This window comes from Actinia tenebrosa, unplaced genomic scaffold (genome assembly GCF_029948245.1).
Source record: "Actinia tenebrosa isolate PJP-AT-01 unplaced genomic scaffold, QUT_ActTen_1.0 PGA_scaffold12__29_contigs__length_12842862, whole genome shotgun sequence".
Lineage (NCBI taxonomy): Eukaryota > Metazoa > Cnidaria > Anthozoa > Actiniaria > Actiniidae > Actinia > Actinia tenebrosa.
In genome coordinates, this window is record NW_028292572.1 from 6,202,522 (window position 1) to 6,217,684 (window position 15,163).

General features: G+C 37.6%; 2 protein-coding genes and 1 long non-coding RNA gene across 4 annotated transcripts in view; 1 reads left to right on the forward strand and 2 right to left on the reverse strand.

The window, feature by feature from the left end:
- On the reverse strand, window positions 1-8,924 carry LOC116299038 (ectonucleoside triphosphate diphosphohydrolase 4). Its single transcript, XM_031707664.2, has 10 exons — window positions 8,730-8,924; window positions 7,874-8,298; window positions 7,197-7,451; window positions 6,974-7,039; window positions 5,862-5,968; window positions 3,979-4,148; window positions 2,825-3,125; window positions 1,810-1,892; window positions 1,297-1,458; window positions 1-726 (listed from the first exon to the last, which is right to left on the reverse strand). Exons 1-10 carry the CDS (start codon window positions 8,738-8,740, stop codon window positions 456-458), a joined length of 1,851 nt encoding a protein of 616 aa, XP_031563524.2. The 5' UTR covers window positions 8,741-8,924; the 3' UTR covers window positions 1-455.
- Window positions 8,895-12,585, forward strand: LOC116299040 (uncharacterized). Its single transcript, XR_004197407.2, has 2 exons — window positions 8,895-8,993; window positions 9,466-12,585. It is a non-coding gene; the product is annotated as an uncharacterized LOC116299040 (long non-coding RNA).
- LOC116299039 (galactosylgalactosylxylosylprotein 3-beta-glucuronosyltransferase 3) overlaps window positions 11,232-15,163 on the reverse strand; it is a 26,329-nt gene continuing 22,397 nt past the window's right edge. Inside the window, exons 1-4 of one of the 2 annotated variants that reach the window (XM_031707666.2) lie at window positions 14,850-15,124; window positions 13,602-14,128; window positions 12,587-12,877; window positions 11,232-11,691 (exon numbers count right to left, since the gene is read on the reverse strand). In XM_031707666.2, the coding sequence (XP_031563526.2) occupies window positions 11,593-11,691; window positions 12,587-12,877; window positions 13,602-14,128; window positions 14,850-14,946 (1,014 nt within the window). In that variant the 5' untranslated portion in view covers window positions 14,947-15,124 and the 3' untranslated portion in view covers window positions 11,232-11,592. Of the gene's footprint in view, window positions 11,692-12,586; window positions 12,878-13,601; window positions 14,129-14,849; window positions 15,125-15,163 lie in introns of those variants that run through there. The other variant, XM_089028162.1, reaches the window with a different exon arrangement.

Consider the following 15,163-nt stretch of genomic DNA (forward strand, 5'->3'; position numbering starts at 1 on the left):
TCAATTTGAAATTCATTTTTACTTTCCAGTTTGCACGAGGCCTTAATGGAGTTATCATGCAATGATTGAATCCAATGGTTCGCGCAAATCATTTAAGTTATTTTCCTTTAACGGCTGGCCATCTCTGAATTAGAACTTTCGAAACTCTGAGCTCTCTAAATTTCGGAATTATTCGGAACGAAACGGTTTGAACAACAATTGAAATACTTCGGTGTCGATAACTGAAGATAATTTCTCAATTATTAATATAACTTTCAAAGCTTCGCATGTGTTTTCCATAGTGCGGCGGCAAATAGTTCAATAATAGTGCCGGTATCCAAAATGGCGGGACAGAATTTTTTTTCTTCTTTTAAATAGTTTATTGATCTGTGTATATAAATTTATTTGTATTTGCATTACCTAAGAAGAAAGGGGATTTTAATATTAGAATTGAAAGGTTTAAAGTGAAGGATAACTCAAACCGGGATATTCTCATTACTGGGAATTAACTCCATGCTGTATACCGCTGACTTGGAGGGACTGCGGCTCCATAATAATAAAGAGTGGGAGGACTTGCCGCTCATGCGTCGCAATCGCCGGAAGAAAAGAATAATAGCTGTTAGGACGATCACACAGCAGAATATAAAGACGACACGAAACTCTACTTCACTGGCGTAACTGGTCAAGAAATAATACGAGCTTTTGCTACTGGAATACTGTGAATGAAGATGGTTGTGCTGGATCTCCCTGTAGAAATAACAGCGTGAGAACGACACATTATTAGTGTATTTTAGGCTAAGAAACTGTCTACATGTTTCGATATTTAAAGACATCGCCGCATTCAATTTATTCAAAGGTGTCGAATTCTTGTAAAACATATTGACATGCACGCACACGTTATCGTTTTTCTCGAGTATTACGCCACACACACAGCTAAGCGGTGAATTTTTTCAGCCAATCAGAGCGTGTTTAGTCGTTTTGCCGACGGCCTTCATTGCGAGGCTACTTCAACCAAAATTTTTCCGTTTTGTTTTTTCTTTTTCCGTTGACTAAAATATAATGTACGTACCTACAAGAATCAGAAATATGGAAAGGAAGGTTTAAAAACAATTTCGCTTAACCGCCACGTTCTTTCAAGCTCCAAAAAGGCTTAGGGCCGGTCATTTTGCCCACTCATGGCGCGACGCGTTTACCGCTCACCCACAAATGTTCTCAGAAGTTCATAACAAGGAGTGTCCATCTGGTAATGTACTTCTGATGTTCTATCATTTTCTAGCCTGGTAAGAAAACCGTATATATTGATAATGACCCACTCACCTTAGAGGAAGGAATCGGGTACGGTATAAAATGGCCCCTAGAGTCCACTGGACTTCCTTATCTTCTATGAACTGGGCAGAGTAAAGTCCATCATAGTAAAGAGGAAATTTAAATCCTTGATGTAACATGGTGGTCATCCAAGCTGATTTGAAGCATTGATATCTAAACAAAGCGCAAAAAAAAAAAAAAAAAAAAAAAAATTGTAAAAATTAAAAAATTAAAACATCTCAAAAATTAAAAAAACACAAACGTATAGTCAGGTGAATGGCTTTGCTGTTTATTGGACCCTTCTTAAACGTATCTTGGCTAACATAGAAATACAAAAGAAATCACGCTTTTTCTCGATGGAATTTGTGGTAGTTCTTTTGTATTTCCATGTTAGTCCTTCAAGGAAGGATTTTAAAATCACAATTCGTTATCTCAAGGGTTGCGTCGAACTAGTCGCAACGCTTCCACAAATACAACCAGTAAAGTAAAACCAATGTATATCTTCAAATACGAACAGAATCCTACCTTAACCTGTGGTTATCAGCAAAAGGATATAGTCCTTTGGTGTGTCTCATTCGCAGAACATTCCATCTCGTACTGCAGAAATCCTTCGAAAAACACAATGAAAGTTAGAAGTATAAAATACGAATTAAAAGAAGAAACAGGCTCCCCATGAGGGTTTGTTTGAAGGACTTCCTTCTTACAAGACACTCAGCCAGTACTGACTCAGTTGGCCTATTAAGTCAACAGAGAACTGAGAATCTCGTATTTCTTTCAAACAATCAACTAACCTTGGCGGCCATTAAACTCTTTTACCAAGAGATCTTAAACTATTGAGTGTTTTACCTATTTCAATAAAGTTAGACACCAACAGCCTATATAGCTGAGATCACAGAGGATCATGGGGAAACAATACATTTCAAACAAGTAAAACCTGTTTTGATACATACTGCAGCTTGAGGATGCTCAGAAGAGGTGTTACTGTAACTGGTAAAAGATGTGCAAGTCCATCAACAGTTATCAAGCGGTTGAAACATGTAGAATGTATCTACCCATAATCCTTGTCGCTCTCGCCTTTGTAGCTTTACAGGTGAGTAACTTTATTGAAATAAGTTTATAACACTGAAGCTAGCCTTGAGCAATAGAGAACTGAGAATATTGTTTGATAGTCCTCTTCACAGTTCCCTACGCCATTTTGAAATGTAGCCGTGTCTTTGCATCGAAGCGAGACGAACGGTGAGCTTACAATGATAGAGACCTTTTTTAACATCTTAGACAATTATTCACAAGTCTCTGTTATTGCAAGCTCACCGTTCGTCTTGCTTTGATGCAAAGGCACAGCTATCTCTCAAGATGGCGCAGGTAACTGTGAAGGGGACTATTGTGAAACGTCTTTAAAATGATACAATTGAAAACCGAAGTCAGTTTCCGTAAAGGATTTTTGTGTCCTCTATGCATTTGAGGGTCTTTCGGGAGTCCATTCCAAATGTGAATGGAACTGTGAAGTCGACTATTGTATTTCAAACAAAAAAGAACTAACCTTGGCTGCTTTTGTCATCTTATCTGCTTTATAATGTCCTCCAATCCTCAACACATCATGCATAGAATACCAATACTCTGAGAAGCCATAGAATTCCTTAATGGTATTTTGAGGTTGATACACACCATTAAACGAACATGGAGATTTGGAACAGTGCACAGAGGTGTTTAGTAAAGGGAAAATGTTCTTTTTGCATTGAAGAAAGTCTCCTGTCCCTATGAAATGATATTTCCTTCCTCTATTGGTACTTTCTTCGTGGTATTCCAGTGGTAAACAAGGATCAGTGTAAGCACCTAACGTTCTGCAAAACGCACGACAGTGTTAGTGTCATTCATTAATAGTAGTTCTTTTTATACTTCGGCTAATTTTCGAGTGGAAATATATCCACTCTGGCAAATTTAATTTAGCGCGTTGGATTGTGGAGAAAATAAAAGCGAAGAACCCACAAAAACTCCTTGTATCAAGGGAGAGACTCAAGACACTTTTTGTCTACTACATTAATATAGCCTCAATAAGGAATCGAACTCAAGACCCCTAATGTGAGCGGCTGAGTGCACTAACGCTACGCCGCTTCATTTTAATCCAAAGAGACTTAACTTGCTGCGTCTACTCTGCTTTGCGTCTACTTTGCTTGTTACGATGACGTACTTTTTCTCTCCACCTCCCCTCCCCCTCCCCCTCCCCCTCCCCCTCCCCCTCCCCCTCCCCCTCCACCTCCCCCACCCCCCTTCTCCTGCCCCCTTCTACACTCGAGAGGCCTGAAATCAAAAACTACCTTAACCCCCCCTCAGCAGGAAAAAAAAAAAAAAACTGAAGAATTAGATGTTTTTTTATCGTTTTCCGTTGTGTTGATGGAAGAAACCCAATTAGCCCCCCCCCCCTAAACTCAATTAGACCCCCCTAAACTCAATTAGACCCCCCTAAACTCAATTAGACCCCCCTAATTTCAATTAGACCCCCCTTAACTCAATTAGACCCCCCTAAACTCAATTAGACCCCCCTAAACTCAATTAGACCCCTCTCCCTAAAATGTTGGCTGGATCCGCCCTTGCATTCAGAATTCATTGAATTTTATTCAATAAAAATATATGGCCCCTTTTATTCTCCCTGCCTATAAATTGGTGGAATCGTGACTGGTCCCTTATATCACTTACTTATCATAATCCTCCGTTCTATTTGTCAGTACATAATCTACATATCTTTCTCTGGCCGCGTTGCCACCAAACCCAAGGAAGGTAGCTACATAGACACGGTAATTGTGAATAGTCTCGTGGGAGTCACAACCTAGATTAACTTCAGCCAAGAGATCTGATGGAACATATGTCTAAAATAAAAAATATATAAAATAATGATAATTTATGATTTATATAGCACGCTTTCTATATATACTTATTTCAATAAAGTTAGTCACCAAAAACCTAGAAAGCTGAGATTACTGAGCATCATGGGAAATTTTTCATATCAAAAAAGCATATATATACAAAGCTTTTTTAATACAAACTGAAGCTCGATGATGCTCAGAAGAGGTGAGACTGTAACCGGTAAAAGATTTGTAAGTCTATGAACAGTTATCAAGCGGTTGAACGCGTAAAATGAATCTACCCATAATCCTTGTCGGCCTCAGCTTTATAGCTTTTCAGGTGACTAACTTTATTGAAATAAGTGTATATATAGCGATTTCAAAAAAGGTTTTCAAGAAAAGATTTTGTTGCATATTGTATGTTGCATATAAAGCTCGAAATGAATTATGGGCAATGTGAATACAATCAGCACAAGGTCACCACAATATGAAAATTGGCCCTTTGCAGTTAACGGTCACGTGTCACGGTTACTGGTGAGCAAAATTTTTTCATTTATTTTAAATTGGTGATTCTTTTTAGCTACTTGTAAAAAACTAAATGAAAAGATGTGTAACCAGCATGTTACGAAATGTAGTTTTATTACGATCTCTCGAAACAAGTTGTAGAAAGTTTGATTGCTCTCCAGTATATTTCGCCCATGGGAATCAAGATGTTCATTCATTTGCTCTCAGTGAATTAATCAGCACGTGATTACTGAGTTGCAAAGGGCCTATTCTCCAGACTTTGTCTGCACGTTTTCCGGCATCAGATTATCTTCTGTGCTGACAATATTCACATATGATCCAAAGTTATTTTTAAGTTATGCAACATGTAAAGAAACCTTCACCAAAGGCGCTTTACATTAAGTTGGGAATTCCAGATTGCTTTTTAACCAATTTACAGATTATCTTCTGTGCTGACAATATTCACATATGATCCAAAGTTATTTTTAAGTTATGCAACATGTAAAGAAACCTTCACCAAAGGCGCTTTACATTAAGTTGGGAATTCCAGATTGCTTTTTAACCAATTTACAATCTTGAGAGATCCCTATAAACTAAGGGTATTTATTGTCAAGGTTTATATTCTCACTACTTCTTGTACCCCTTTCGATGTTGCTTAGTGCTAATGACTAAAGAGGTGTAGAGAAATGGTCTGGCCAGGAATGAATCCTTTTCAAAATTATCTTGGATGCGATGGCTAACATGCAAATACAAAAGAAATTCAAATTCCATTGAGAAAAAACTGATTTCTTTTTTATTTTCTATGTGCTTCATTGAGCCCATGACCTCGTGCACAACAGTCTGTCAGATGCTCAAACAACCAAGTGTCAGTGATTATACACCTAATTGAAAAAACGTAGTCGGGTTCGAGAAGGTCATATCATCGGAGCTAAGACCCAAGGGAAGCATGGGAAGACAAACAATTATGCTAATTTCATGCGTATTGAGTTTTCCCTTCCTGTGCACATTTTTTGCATCATGGCTTTAGCATGTTGTTAATCTAGGTTGCTCTACTGTGCATTTTTACATGTCTATATGCAAATATAATACACATTTCAGAGTACCCAAAATCCTTTTCGGTCTTAGCTTTGATGATATGACCTTCTCGAACCTGACTACGTTTCTTAAATTAGGTGTAAACATCAGGCTATATCTCTAGTTTAGCAAACTCCATTTCTACCACTGGATACTCACAGATTTTTGGACTTCAAAAGCAATTTGTGCAGAGGCTCCTCCCATATCTAAAGCACCAACAGTTGCCTTGCGAGGCGCTTCTGAGCCGCCTGTTGTGGTTGGGTTTTCTATTAAAGCAATAACATTATAATAACGATGATGATGTTGGTCACTGTAATGAGAATGAGTATGATAATGAATCATATCAAGCTTTACTCTATATGTTACTTAAGTAGAAATTGGAGTAGAGAAAGCTCACTCCACATATGGTATGATCAATTCCATATTTGGATTGTGCGGAAAAGTGGCAAACAAAAAGGTCGTCGTTTCACAATGAATTCGACATGAACATTTTTGAAGAAGAAAAGAAAAGAAAAAAAAAGGCAAGTAAAAAAGGAAAAACTTTGGAAAATCAAGGAAGGATACAGGGATGATACGAACTCGTGGGTCTGCCTCGCAGACAACAGACAAATGGAAATAAGACACTCAATGTTTGATATGTGGCTATCATGATGTTATATAACCACAATGATAATAATAAACAGTGCTCAATTATGGCAAAAAGGATAGTTTATTTATAGGTCCAATATGACAGCAAGCCCTTTTAGACTAGGTGCAATGTTTTCCCATTTCAGACCAGATGTCATTCCCTGGAGAATAAGATTCTTTGTTTTAGTTGTATCCATAAAAGCTTTATATTTATAAGCGTATAGTCATTCTAGCACTTTCACACTAATTGGGGACACTTTTCACTCACACACACTACCACTACATACAATGTTCTATGCACACAGCGCTCAATCCACATGTCGATTTTTACGGAGGGAGGAAACTGGAGAACCAGGAGAAAACCCTTGTAGCATAGGAGAGAATGACACATGGTCTGAAATGGGAAAACATTAGGTTCTTTAAAGCTAAAGGGGTCTGTTAAACAAGTTAGACCTAGGGCAAACGTCGAACTTTCCATGCACCGAACTCATTAAAAACAATGGATATCAGGTGATAATGAAGCGGCATTCTTTGATGTAATTAAGTTCGGTGCATGGAAAGTTCGACGTTTGCCCTAGGCCTTTAAATTAACTGGAAAAGTTGGTTTTACATATAGTTGTATTACTGCATGATAGACTTCATACCTTGATGGGCATGTGAGTGGTCAAATCTTCCTAACACAAAATTCACTCCAATCCAAGAGTAGATACCTTTGTTGCAAAAATGGAATAAAGTACACATTTAATAAATGGATGGCACATTTACATCACAATGTGAAATGTTTATAAACAGTACGCATCCACCTATTTCGCACCTAAGGAACACACAAATTTGCACAATACTTTGTAATACTTGGTAGATAATTACCTTCCTGTTTTCCAGTGATAACTTCAGCATGCGATGATGTAAAATGAAATTCATACTTGGTAGGTATATCAGCAGTTAAGTCTTTTAGAATAGCTTCTTGTTGTTTGACTGACAACAGTCTCATACCAGCAGTAGCCAGGACATACAGAGGTGTTTCTTGGTGTTTTTCCTTTGGTATGTGACTAGCAGCAAAGTCCAATAAAGGTTCAAGATATTCAGATGCATTGAAAGGTTTTGTGGAATAGGTTGAGATACCTAGAGATTACAGTGAAAAGAACACATAAGAAAAACGTGCATGTATTACATACAGATGGATTAAAAATACCTGTGCCCAGTTTTATGAAGGGTAGGTAGCACTATCCGAGGGATAAATCTTATCCACTGGATCAATTTATTGGATTACAGCATCGACTTATCCACTGGATGAGGACTTATGTGTTTGATAGTTCTATCCACCCTACGTACAACAGGGCCCTGATAAATCCTTATCCAGTGGATAAGTTGATGCTGTTAATTATCCAATAAATTGATCCAGTGGATAAGATTTATCCCTCCCTAGCCCTAGGTACATTTATAAGCACAGTACAATAGTTTATATATATTCTCATACTAACATATATTCTGTACTTTAGAGTGATATGGCAGGAATCAAAATAAATGAAATCAATAATAATTACCTGGTTTAATTTTCTTCCTGACAGGGTTTCCACGTGGATCTTTCAACTGTTTTATTTTTAATAGTTCTTCAGGATTGCCATTATGTGGAGGCCAGTAATATAAAAACACCCTAGAGCCACTACTACCGCAGTCTATTACAATCCCATAATGATATTTAGCATCCAAAACGTGCTCTTCTGATACAGCAAGGTTAAAGCGTTTATGATATGACGAACGATGTTTTCTGTAACCCACAGTGAAGTACAAAGCTACCAGGAATATCATTAGGATAATGAATAGAATAAAGTACTTAAAATGGCTATGATGAGTAGCATGAAAGCTTGAACGAGTTATTATTCCAGTTTGGTTGTCAATGACTTGATGTGTGCTGTGTAGGAATGGAACTCGAATGAAAGATGGCAAAGCCAGCCAGCGAAACGAAATTCTGAAACGAAACACATGAAGGTTTTTTTTTGTTATTTACAAGTATTATCTAACGCTCGAGTGAATTCATGTATATCTCAGTGAATCAAAACCGTTCGGATCTTGGGAATCGACTAGCTGTGAAAAATCATTCCATTGCCTTGGTTATATTTCTTTCATTTAACATATTTGTAGGGGAAAAAGCTTAGACAAAATAATTTCGATTTGACAGTTGAGTACCATGCCAGTAACTTGATAAGAAATTTATCTTTTTTTAATGAATTAGAAACGCATCAAAAAAGAACAAAGAAAAGGAAATAAAAATACTGATTCGTTTTTGTAAAGGACACTGTGTAAGCTTAGGTCGTCGTACCGAAAAAAACCAATGAAAGTAAACTAAGCTAGGTTTAATTTTTCATTAATAAATATTATTGTATCTTTAGCAAAGCTTACCTGCCAACCATATTGAAGCGAGCAATACCTGTTCTGCTTGTATCAAGACTTCACGACAAGTAACTTATCCATATTTGCAACAAAAGCCGAGTGTTTTGTGGTCGATCGTCAAGGGATTGATTTTTCGTAGATATTTGTATATTTCACGAGGATTCCCCTTCGATATTTGAACGCCACGTAATGACTACCTGGTAGGCCTGCTGGATTAAAAGACTGCGGGCGACCTATGCATTTCCAGTCCTCACTCAGTTTATTATTTACAAGGTAACCCATCAAGCCATGTGTGCTGTATTTTTTAGTCTAGTTTATTATAGTTTATTACGCAGAATACTTCTTTATTAACATTGTACACCATCCAATTGAAAATGATAATTTTATTATTTTTAAAATACGCTATTTTACTCTTCCCTGTTTTTTTAACTTTTTTGACAAGCGACATTTTTTTTAGCAAGTGATGCGCATTTATGCGCATTTACCATGCAAATTCATAGTACTTCCTAGCCTTCTTTGCCGGATGTCTGCGGATTTTTTTCGCATACCGCCGGCAACCAAGGCTAGGTATTTTCTAAAATAACGTCGATACCTCGCGCTAGTATTTCAAGAGATGCATTTACCATATTTGGCATTTCCTGGAGATGATGAAATATTCTTATTATTACGTCACAAACACGCACGAAGACCTGACTCTTATTTTAGTTGGAACTTTGAGCTTTAGTTTTCGTGTTGTCTTGTGTAGGTGAACATGGATCATATAATGACAGTCATTATTAAGCTAGATTGCTTATCCAGTAAGATCTCCTTGATTTGCATGGCCAACTGAAGACCTTATATACTGGATCAATAAGGATGGAAAGCCAGGCCAATAAATACTAACAAAAGAGACGCTGATTTGCAGAGCAGGTTGAGCTTGCTTACTTATCCAATAAGGTCTTCCGTTGCCTGCTTGTTCAACTGAAGGCCTTACTGGGTCAGTAATAAGGTAAGAATAGAAAGCCAAGTCAACAAGTTTTGACGAGAAGGATGCTGATTTGCAGACTGATTGATTACTAACTAGATTACTTATCCAATAAGGTCTTCCATTGTTATGCATGGTCAACTGAGGACCTTTTTGGATCAGTATTTTTCATCCTTAAAAGGATGGAAACGGTCAGGCTAATAAATACAAGAGAGACGCTGATTTGCAGAGCAGGTTGAGCTTGCTTATTACAAGTATCCAATAAGGTCTTCCGTTGATATACATGGTCAACTGAAGACCTTACTGGATCAGTAATAAGGATAGAAAATCCGGTACCACGAGAAGAGAGAGCAGAAAGGCTATTGTGAGTATTTCCGGATTACTCTTTGCGTGCGTCCTTTCTACTCAAGTTTACTAAGAGCGATCTCAGAAGAATATGACTTCATGGCAATTCTTTTGACCCACTGGGGTTATCTGTAGTCATACTTCTCTCGTACACCTTTAACGGATATGATTCCCTTCTAGCAGAGTCTCTCTTCTCTTTCTCTCCTTTCTTTCAGGCAGGGAGGAAGGAGACTCTGCCGATGTAGAGTGTTTCCTTTGATACACCGCCATACTCCGCGATTTACGATTGTGGACGAACGAAACCAGTTTTAAAACCGGTTTCTAACCGGGTACATGTAGTGCGCATGAGCAAATGTAACTCACCGTGGCGCTAAGCGCTGTTTGACGAGGGCGGCTGAGCTAAACGCTCAGTGTTCCCTGACTATTAAGCCTCCCTGACTAAGCCGCCTTCCTGAATAAACCTTCCTGACTAAGCCGCCCAGTCAAGCCGCCTGCAGACTTAATTTAATTCAAGCCCATACATACCACTTATAGTAGTCTCGTTTTCATTTCAAAATTGTTAGTTAGGTTTAATTAGTCTGCCGAATGGCCTATATGACCATTTGGGTCTAATAAAAGTGTTTTAAAAAATCAGAATGATGTGTCTTACTTTGCATCGAGTAGAAACTCCTTGACTGAGGCAGTCGGCATTTTAGAACATCATTCTTTTAGTTTCTGTTCTCTTTTTATCCTTCAGAAGGATACTGGTCATTGTTCGTTCTTCAAGCAGTTTTTAAATCTCGTAGTTCCTTTGAAATTCAAAGATATCTTCTTCCAAAAATACTGAAAGACCAGTCCTGAGCTTGGACCGCCATTTTGATTTCGAGTGGCAAGAAAAGTTGCTGAAAAAAGGCGGGAAATAAATCTCTATGTACGCGTGCGCGAGGCGGCCTGCTAGCAGAAATATATCGAAACTGCTGATTGGTCAGAGTAATTTGGGGTCGATTTTTAACGAAATATTTGATTGGAAAGAAGTCTCATTTGTAATATAAAGTCTTCCTATATTGGTTATTAGCATTTTTCACGGTTACTAAAAATAGATATCACAAAGCCTTTTGGGATCGAAATTCAGAGAAACATTGCAAATGAAGGATTCCATTACACGGAAAACAATAATAATAACCATAGTTCTTCCATAAATTGAAAACAGCAAGACTACAAAATAATATTGCAGCATATTAGCGTATGCAATGGGCTAGGCTTTTCCGCATTTCAATACTCCCATTTCGAGTTCGTTTTTGCTCAGTCTTAGCCTCGATTGTGTACAAATGCATTCTTCATTGTACAGTACCTAAGGAATGTACGTGCTACGGAACTATACGATTTGATTAAAATGCCACGGGTTTTGGTTGAATAGCTGATATATTATAACGCACGACCAAGACTAAGGCTGAGCAAAGAGAACTTGAAACTAGAGTATCGTGACGTCATCTGTGGAAAAACTCTGGCTTTTATTTTATATCTTTATATCTTATTATATATATTTCATTTGTACATAAATATTTGTATTTCTTTCATTATTTGCTAAACTTCTATTCTTGAGTCTGAACCTTTGTTTAGTTTTTGAAGTTTTCTCTCTCTTTTCATCTTGGGTGTGGCAGTCTGGGTGTGCCACACGAGAACCTGAAGACAAAATAGCACAGGATATTAAGATTTCTTTCTTTCTTTCTTTTTTTCTTTTCTTTCTTTCTTTCTTTTTCTCTTTTTTTTGAGCTGGAAAATGTTTTTTTTTATATGTTTATATGGGGAGAGGTGTCTAAACATGATTTCTCTATACTAGATCTGATTCACTTAGCTGATACATGTATAGTTATCGTAGATTGATAAGTTTTACACCATAGTGAAAATAGGAACTGACATTTCGGATGTTAGTCCTTCGTCGGAGTCAATCTTTGTTTGACTCCGACGAAGGACTAACGTCCGAAACGTCAGTTCCTATTTTTAATTACGGTGTAAAACTTATCAATCTACGATAACTGTTTCATTAGAAACACCGACGCAGTCCACGCTAGTGTTTACTAGCCATCATCTACATATTGATACATGTATAAGTTAAATCATAAAATCGTTTTAAAACTATTAAGAAATCTGACATCCAATAGAGGTTTTGCACTATCACATAACGACAGCCATGTTAGATGGCAGGAACAGTACAATGGTTTTACATGAGAAAGAATTCAATTCCCGAGAGCAAAGGGATTTTATTGTTCTGCCATCTATTCACAGGCAGTCCAAGCTGGATTATGGCACTGGCACATGATGGTGCAAAGCATCTATTAAGCCTTTATAGTCAGACTGACTAGAGTTAGCATTTTTGTAGTTTTGGCATTATTATTATGAACAAAAAGAATACTCAAGATGACTTAAATCTCCATGGCAGGTACTCAGAAACATTGGAAATTTTATTGAATAGAGGCCAAAAACCAAGACATCTCAAAGTATAGCTTTCTTTTAAGGCCACGTAAATGAACTTATAATATGGGGCACACTGTACAATAAAAATGTTCTGACATCTTACCATTTTACAATTATCTGCCAATGGTTCCAATTCTTCTGTTTTTACCAGCTGCCCCACAATGGAAGATTCAACATAACCTCTCTTAGCATACACATCCAAATTAACATCAGGATTATTAATCAAAAGCTTGACATTAATAGCAAAGCCTGCCATGTCTAATGGTAGTGGTCGTTCTGGCTCAAAATCCGTGTGGAAACGTACTACTTTCCCATCCTTACATATTGGGCCTTCCCATTTTAAACCTCCTACAAGTCCAACGGGCCAAACCGAAACCTTTCTGGTGTACCTCATCTGTTAGAAAGTATAATACAGTTGAGTATAAACAAATACAATGTAAGGATGGAGAGATGGATGGATGTTGTTATTTGTGTGACTAGTACTAGTAACCTGGTGGGATACCCAAAAACTGTAACTCATGTGAATAGCCTGAGTAGCGGCCCTCTGGTATTGGAGGTATTGAAGCAATTGGAGTGGGTGTTGGGGGGAGGGGGGAATGGGCCAAGGGGTGTGAGGATTAGGGAAGAGGGGGGAGGGGAAGGGGAGAGAAGAGGGCATGCATCCAAAGCCCAGTTTTTTGCAAATATTCTCTGCTTAGAATTTGAATGTACATAGAATCTGATTTGACAAGACCTAACGTCTCTTCTCTCCCTTCCCTCCTCCCTCTTCCATTATCCTTACTCCCCTTGCCGCTTGCCCCAATCCCCCCAAAGCCTGAGGGCTGCTGCTCAGGTGATCATTACAAAGCTTCATTGTTGACTGTCATTTTCAAAGAGGAATAAACTTATTAGCCTCCACCTCTGACGTCCCTTATTTCTTATGTGAATTTTTCTATTTGTGGGCTACCTGTCTCTGTAATAATTTGATCCAACATATTGATCCACTGAAAGCCCCAAAAAAAGAAAAGACAGAATATGAGATGTCTGCAATAGAGACTATAGTAACTTCAGGATTTTTTGCATTCCTTAATAATGGACTTTTCAAGGATTTACTTGAACCTTCAATCACAGGAACTTACCATTTCAAATATTCTTAAATCATAAGTATTATCATCATCAGCAAAGTAAACAACACCATCTCCATTTTGAGGATCAAAGTTGTCCCTAATCCATTCAATTGCAAGGTTTCTTTGCTCAACTCCTCTATTCTTCAACCATCTTGGATCATTCTCCCCTCGTATCAACTCATTCCTTGTTCTGATATTAAGATGAGTGTATGTAATCAAGCACCTTTTCAAAAATCTTTTGACCAAGTCAGTCTTTTCATTTGAATCCTCAATAACAATCCAGTGTATTCTTGGAACATGTAGCAATGTCTGATACAATCTCGTAAGTTCAGCTTTTTGAGTTAGTCTCGTATGAGTAGGAGTCAGGATAAAAATAACTGGTACAGTCTCTGAAAAGAAATTCTTATTTGCAATCCCAAGTATTTTTAGTTTTTCCATTATATATTTTTCTTTCTTCTTAATCATAAGTTCTCTGGCCTTCATACTTTGTAAATTTGAGTCATATATTTGTCGACTGAATTCCTGGGACCACTGTGGATCTGTCGATATGAATTATTTGAACAAAGTTAAAAAATACTGAGAACACATGCAGTGCAAATAAATAAATTTTAAAAAACTTGTTATCGCTAATCAGCACCACAAGTACAGTACCCTGCGAGCAGAGATTCCCTTTTCTATCCTCTCGCCCTAGCGGGATAGAAAAGGGAATCTCTGCTCACAGGGTACAAGTACAGCAGTTGAACTGAAAGCATGTCAAGGTGCCTCTAGCAGCTGCTATTGCTGCTTCACCATAATTCCCAAGAGAATGAAATAATAAAAGACATAGTAGCCATGTTGGATGACATAACAAAAGAGGCTAATGACGAATCTTTTGTTAAATTCATCCAACATGGCGACCGAAAAACCATCAATACAAAAAAAACTTGTCATTGCTTATCATCACTGCAAGGACAGCAGTGTCGCAGCTCAATGGGGTTGAACTGTAAGCATGTGAAGGCGCCTCTGGCAGGTGCTATACAGTCCATGTATGACCCCAGAGCACAGCTCTAACCAGTTAGTCAGTATACGTGTAGTCCAATCAATGAAGTCCATTTATGACTCCAGAAAAAACCTACAGAGGGAAGATGTTCAATAGCTTGAAATCAGTAAGCAGTGAGTCAGGGATCCCTCTTTTAAAACCTAAAGAATCCTATTTAAAACATATGAAAACACAGTGTGACAATGAAAACAATGAAAATACACAGAGTACGAATATCATACCTTTTGAACAGTGTAATACTATCCAAATTAGCCCTAAAAACCCCATAAACATAGAAAATACGACTAAGTTTCTTGGAGTGATGATTTTCATCCTCATTTTTCGATTTCATGCGACATTTACAAATTATTTTACCAACAAAACAACATGAAATATTTTGACACGTAGAAAACAGTATTCGATCAGGCGTTACTTTCAAATATGTTGGAAGACTGAGGACTACTTCCACAGGAAACCCAAGTCCAATATTTTTTCATCACTCATAATCAACTGACAAAATTAGGTTCATTTAACCCATAAAAGCCTTAGATAATAT

What these genes read in the sequence shown, in the direction of transcription:
- LOC116299038 (XM_031707664.2), bottom strand. An exon ending in CCACTCACATGCCCATCAAG is followed by an intron (nt 5,969 to 6,973) that starts GTATGAAGTCTA and finishes TTGCTTTAATAG; the next exon opens with AAAACCCAACCACAACAGGC. An exon ending in AGATGACAAAAGCAGCCAAG is followed by an intron (nt 1,893 to 2,824) that starts GTTAGTTCTTTT and finishes TGTTTTTCGAAG; the next exon opens with GATTTCTGCAGTACGAGATG.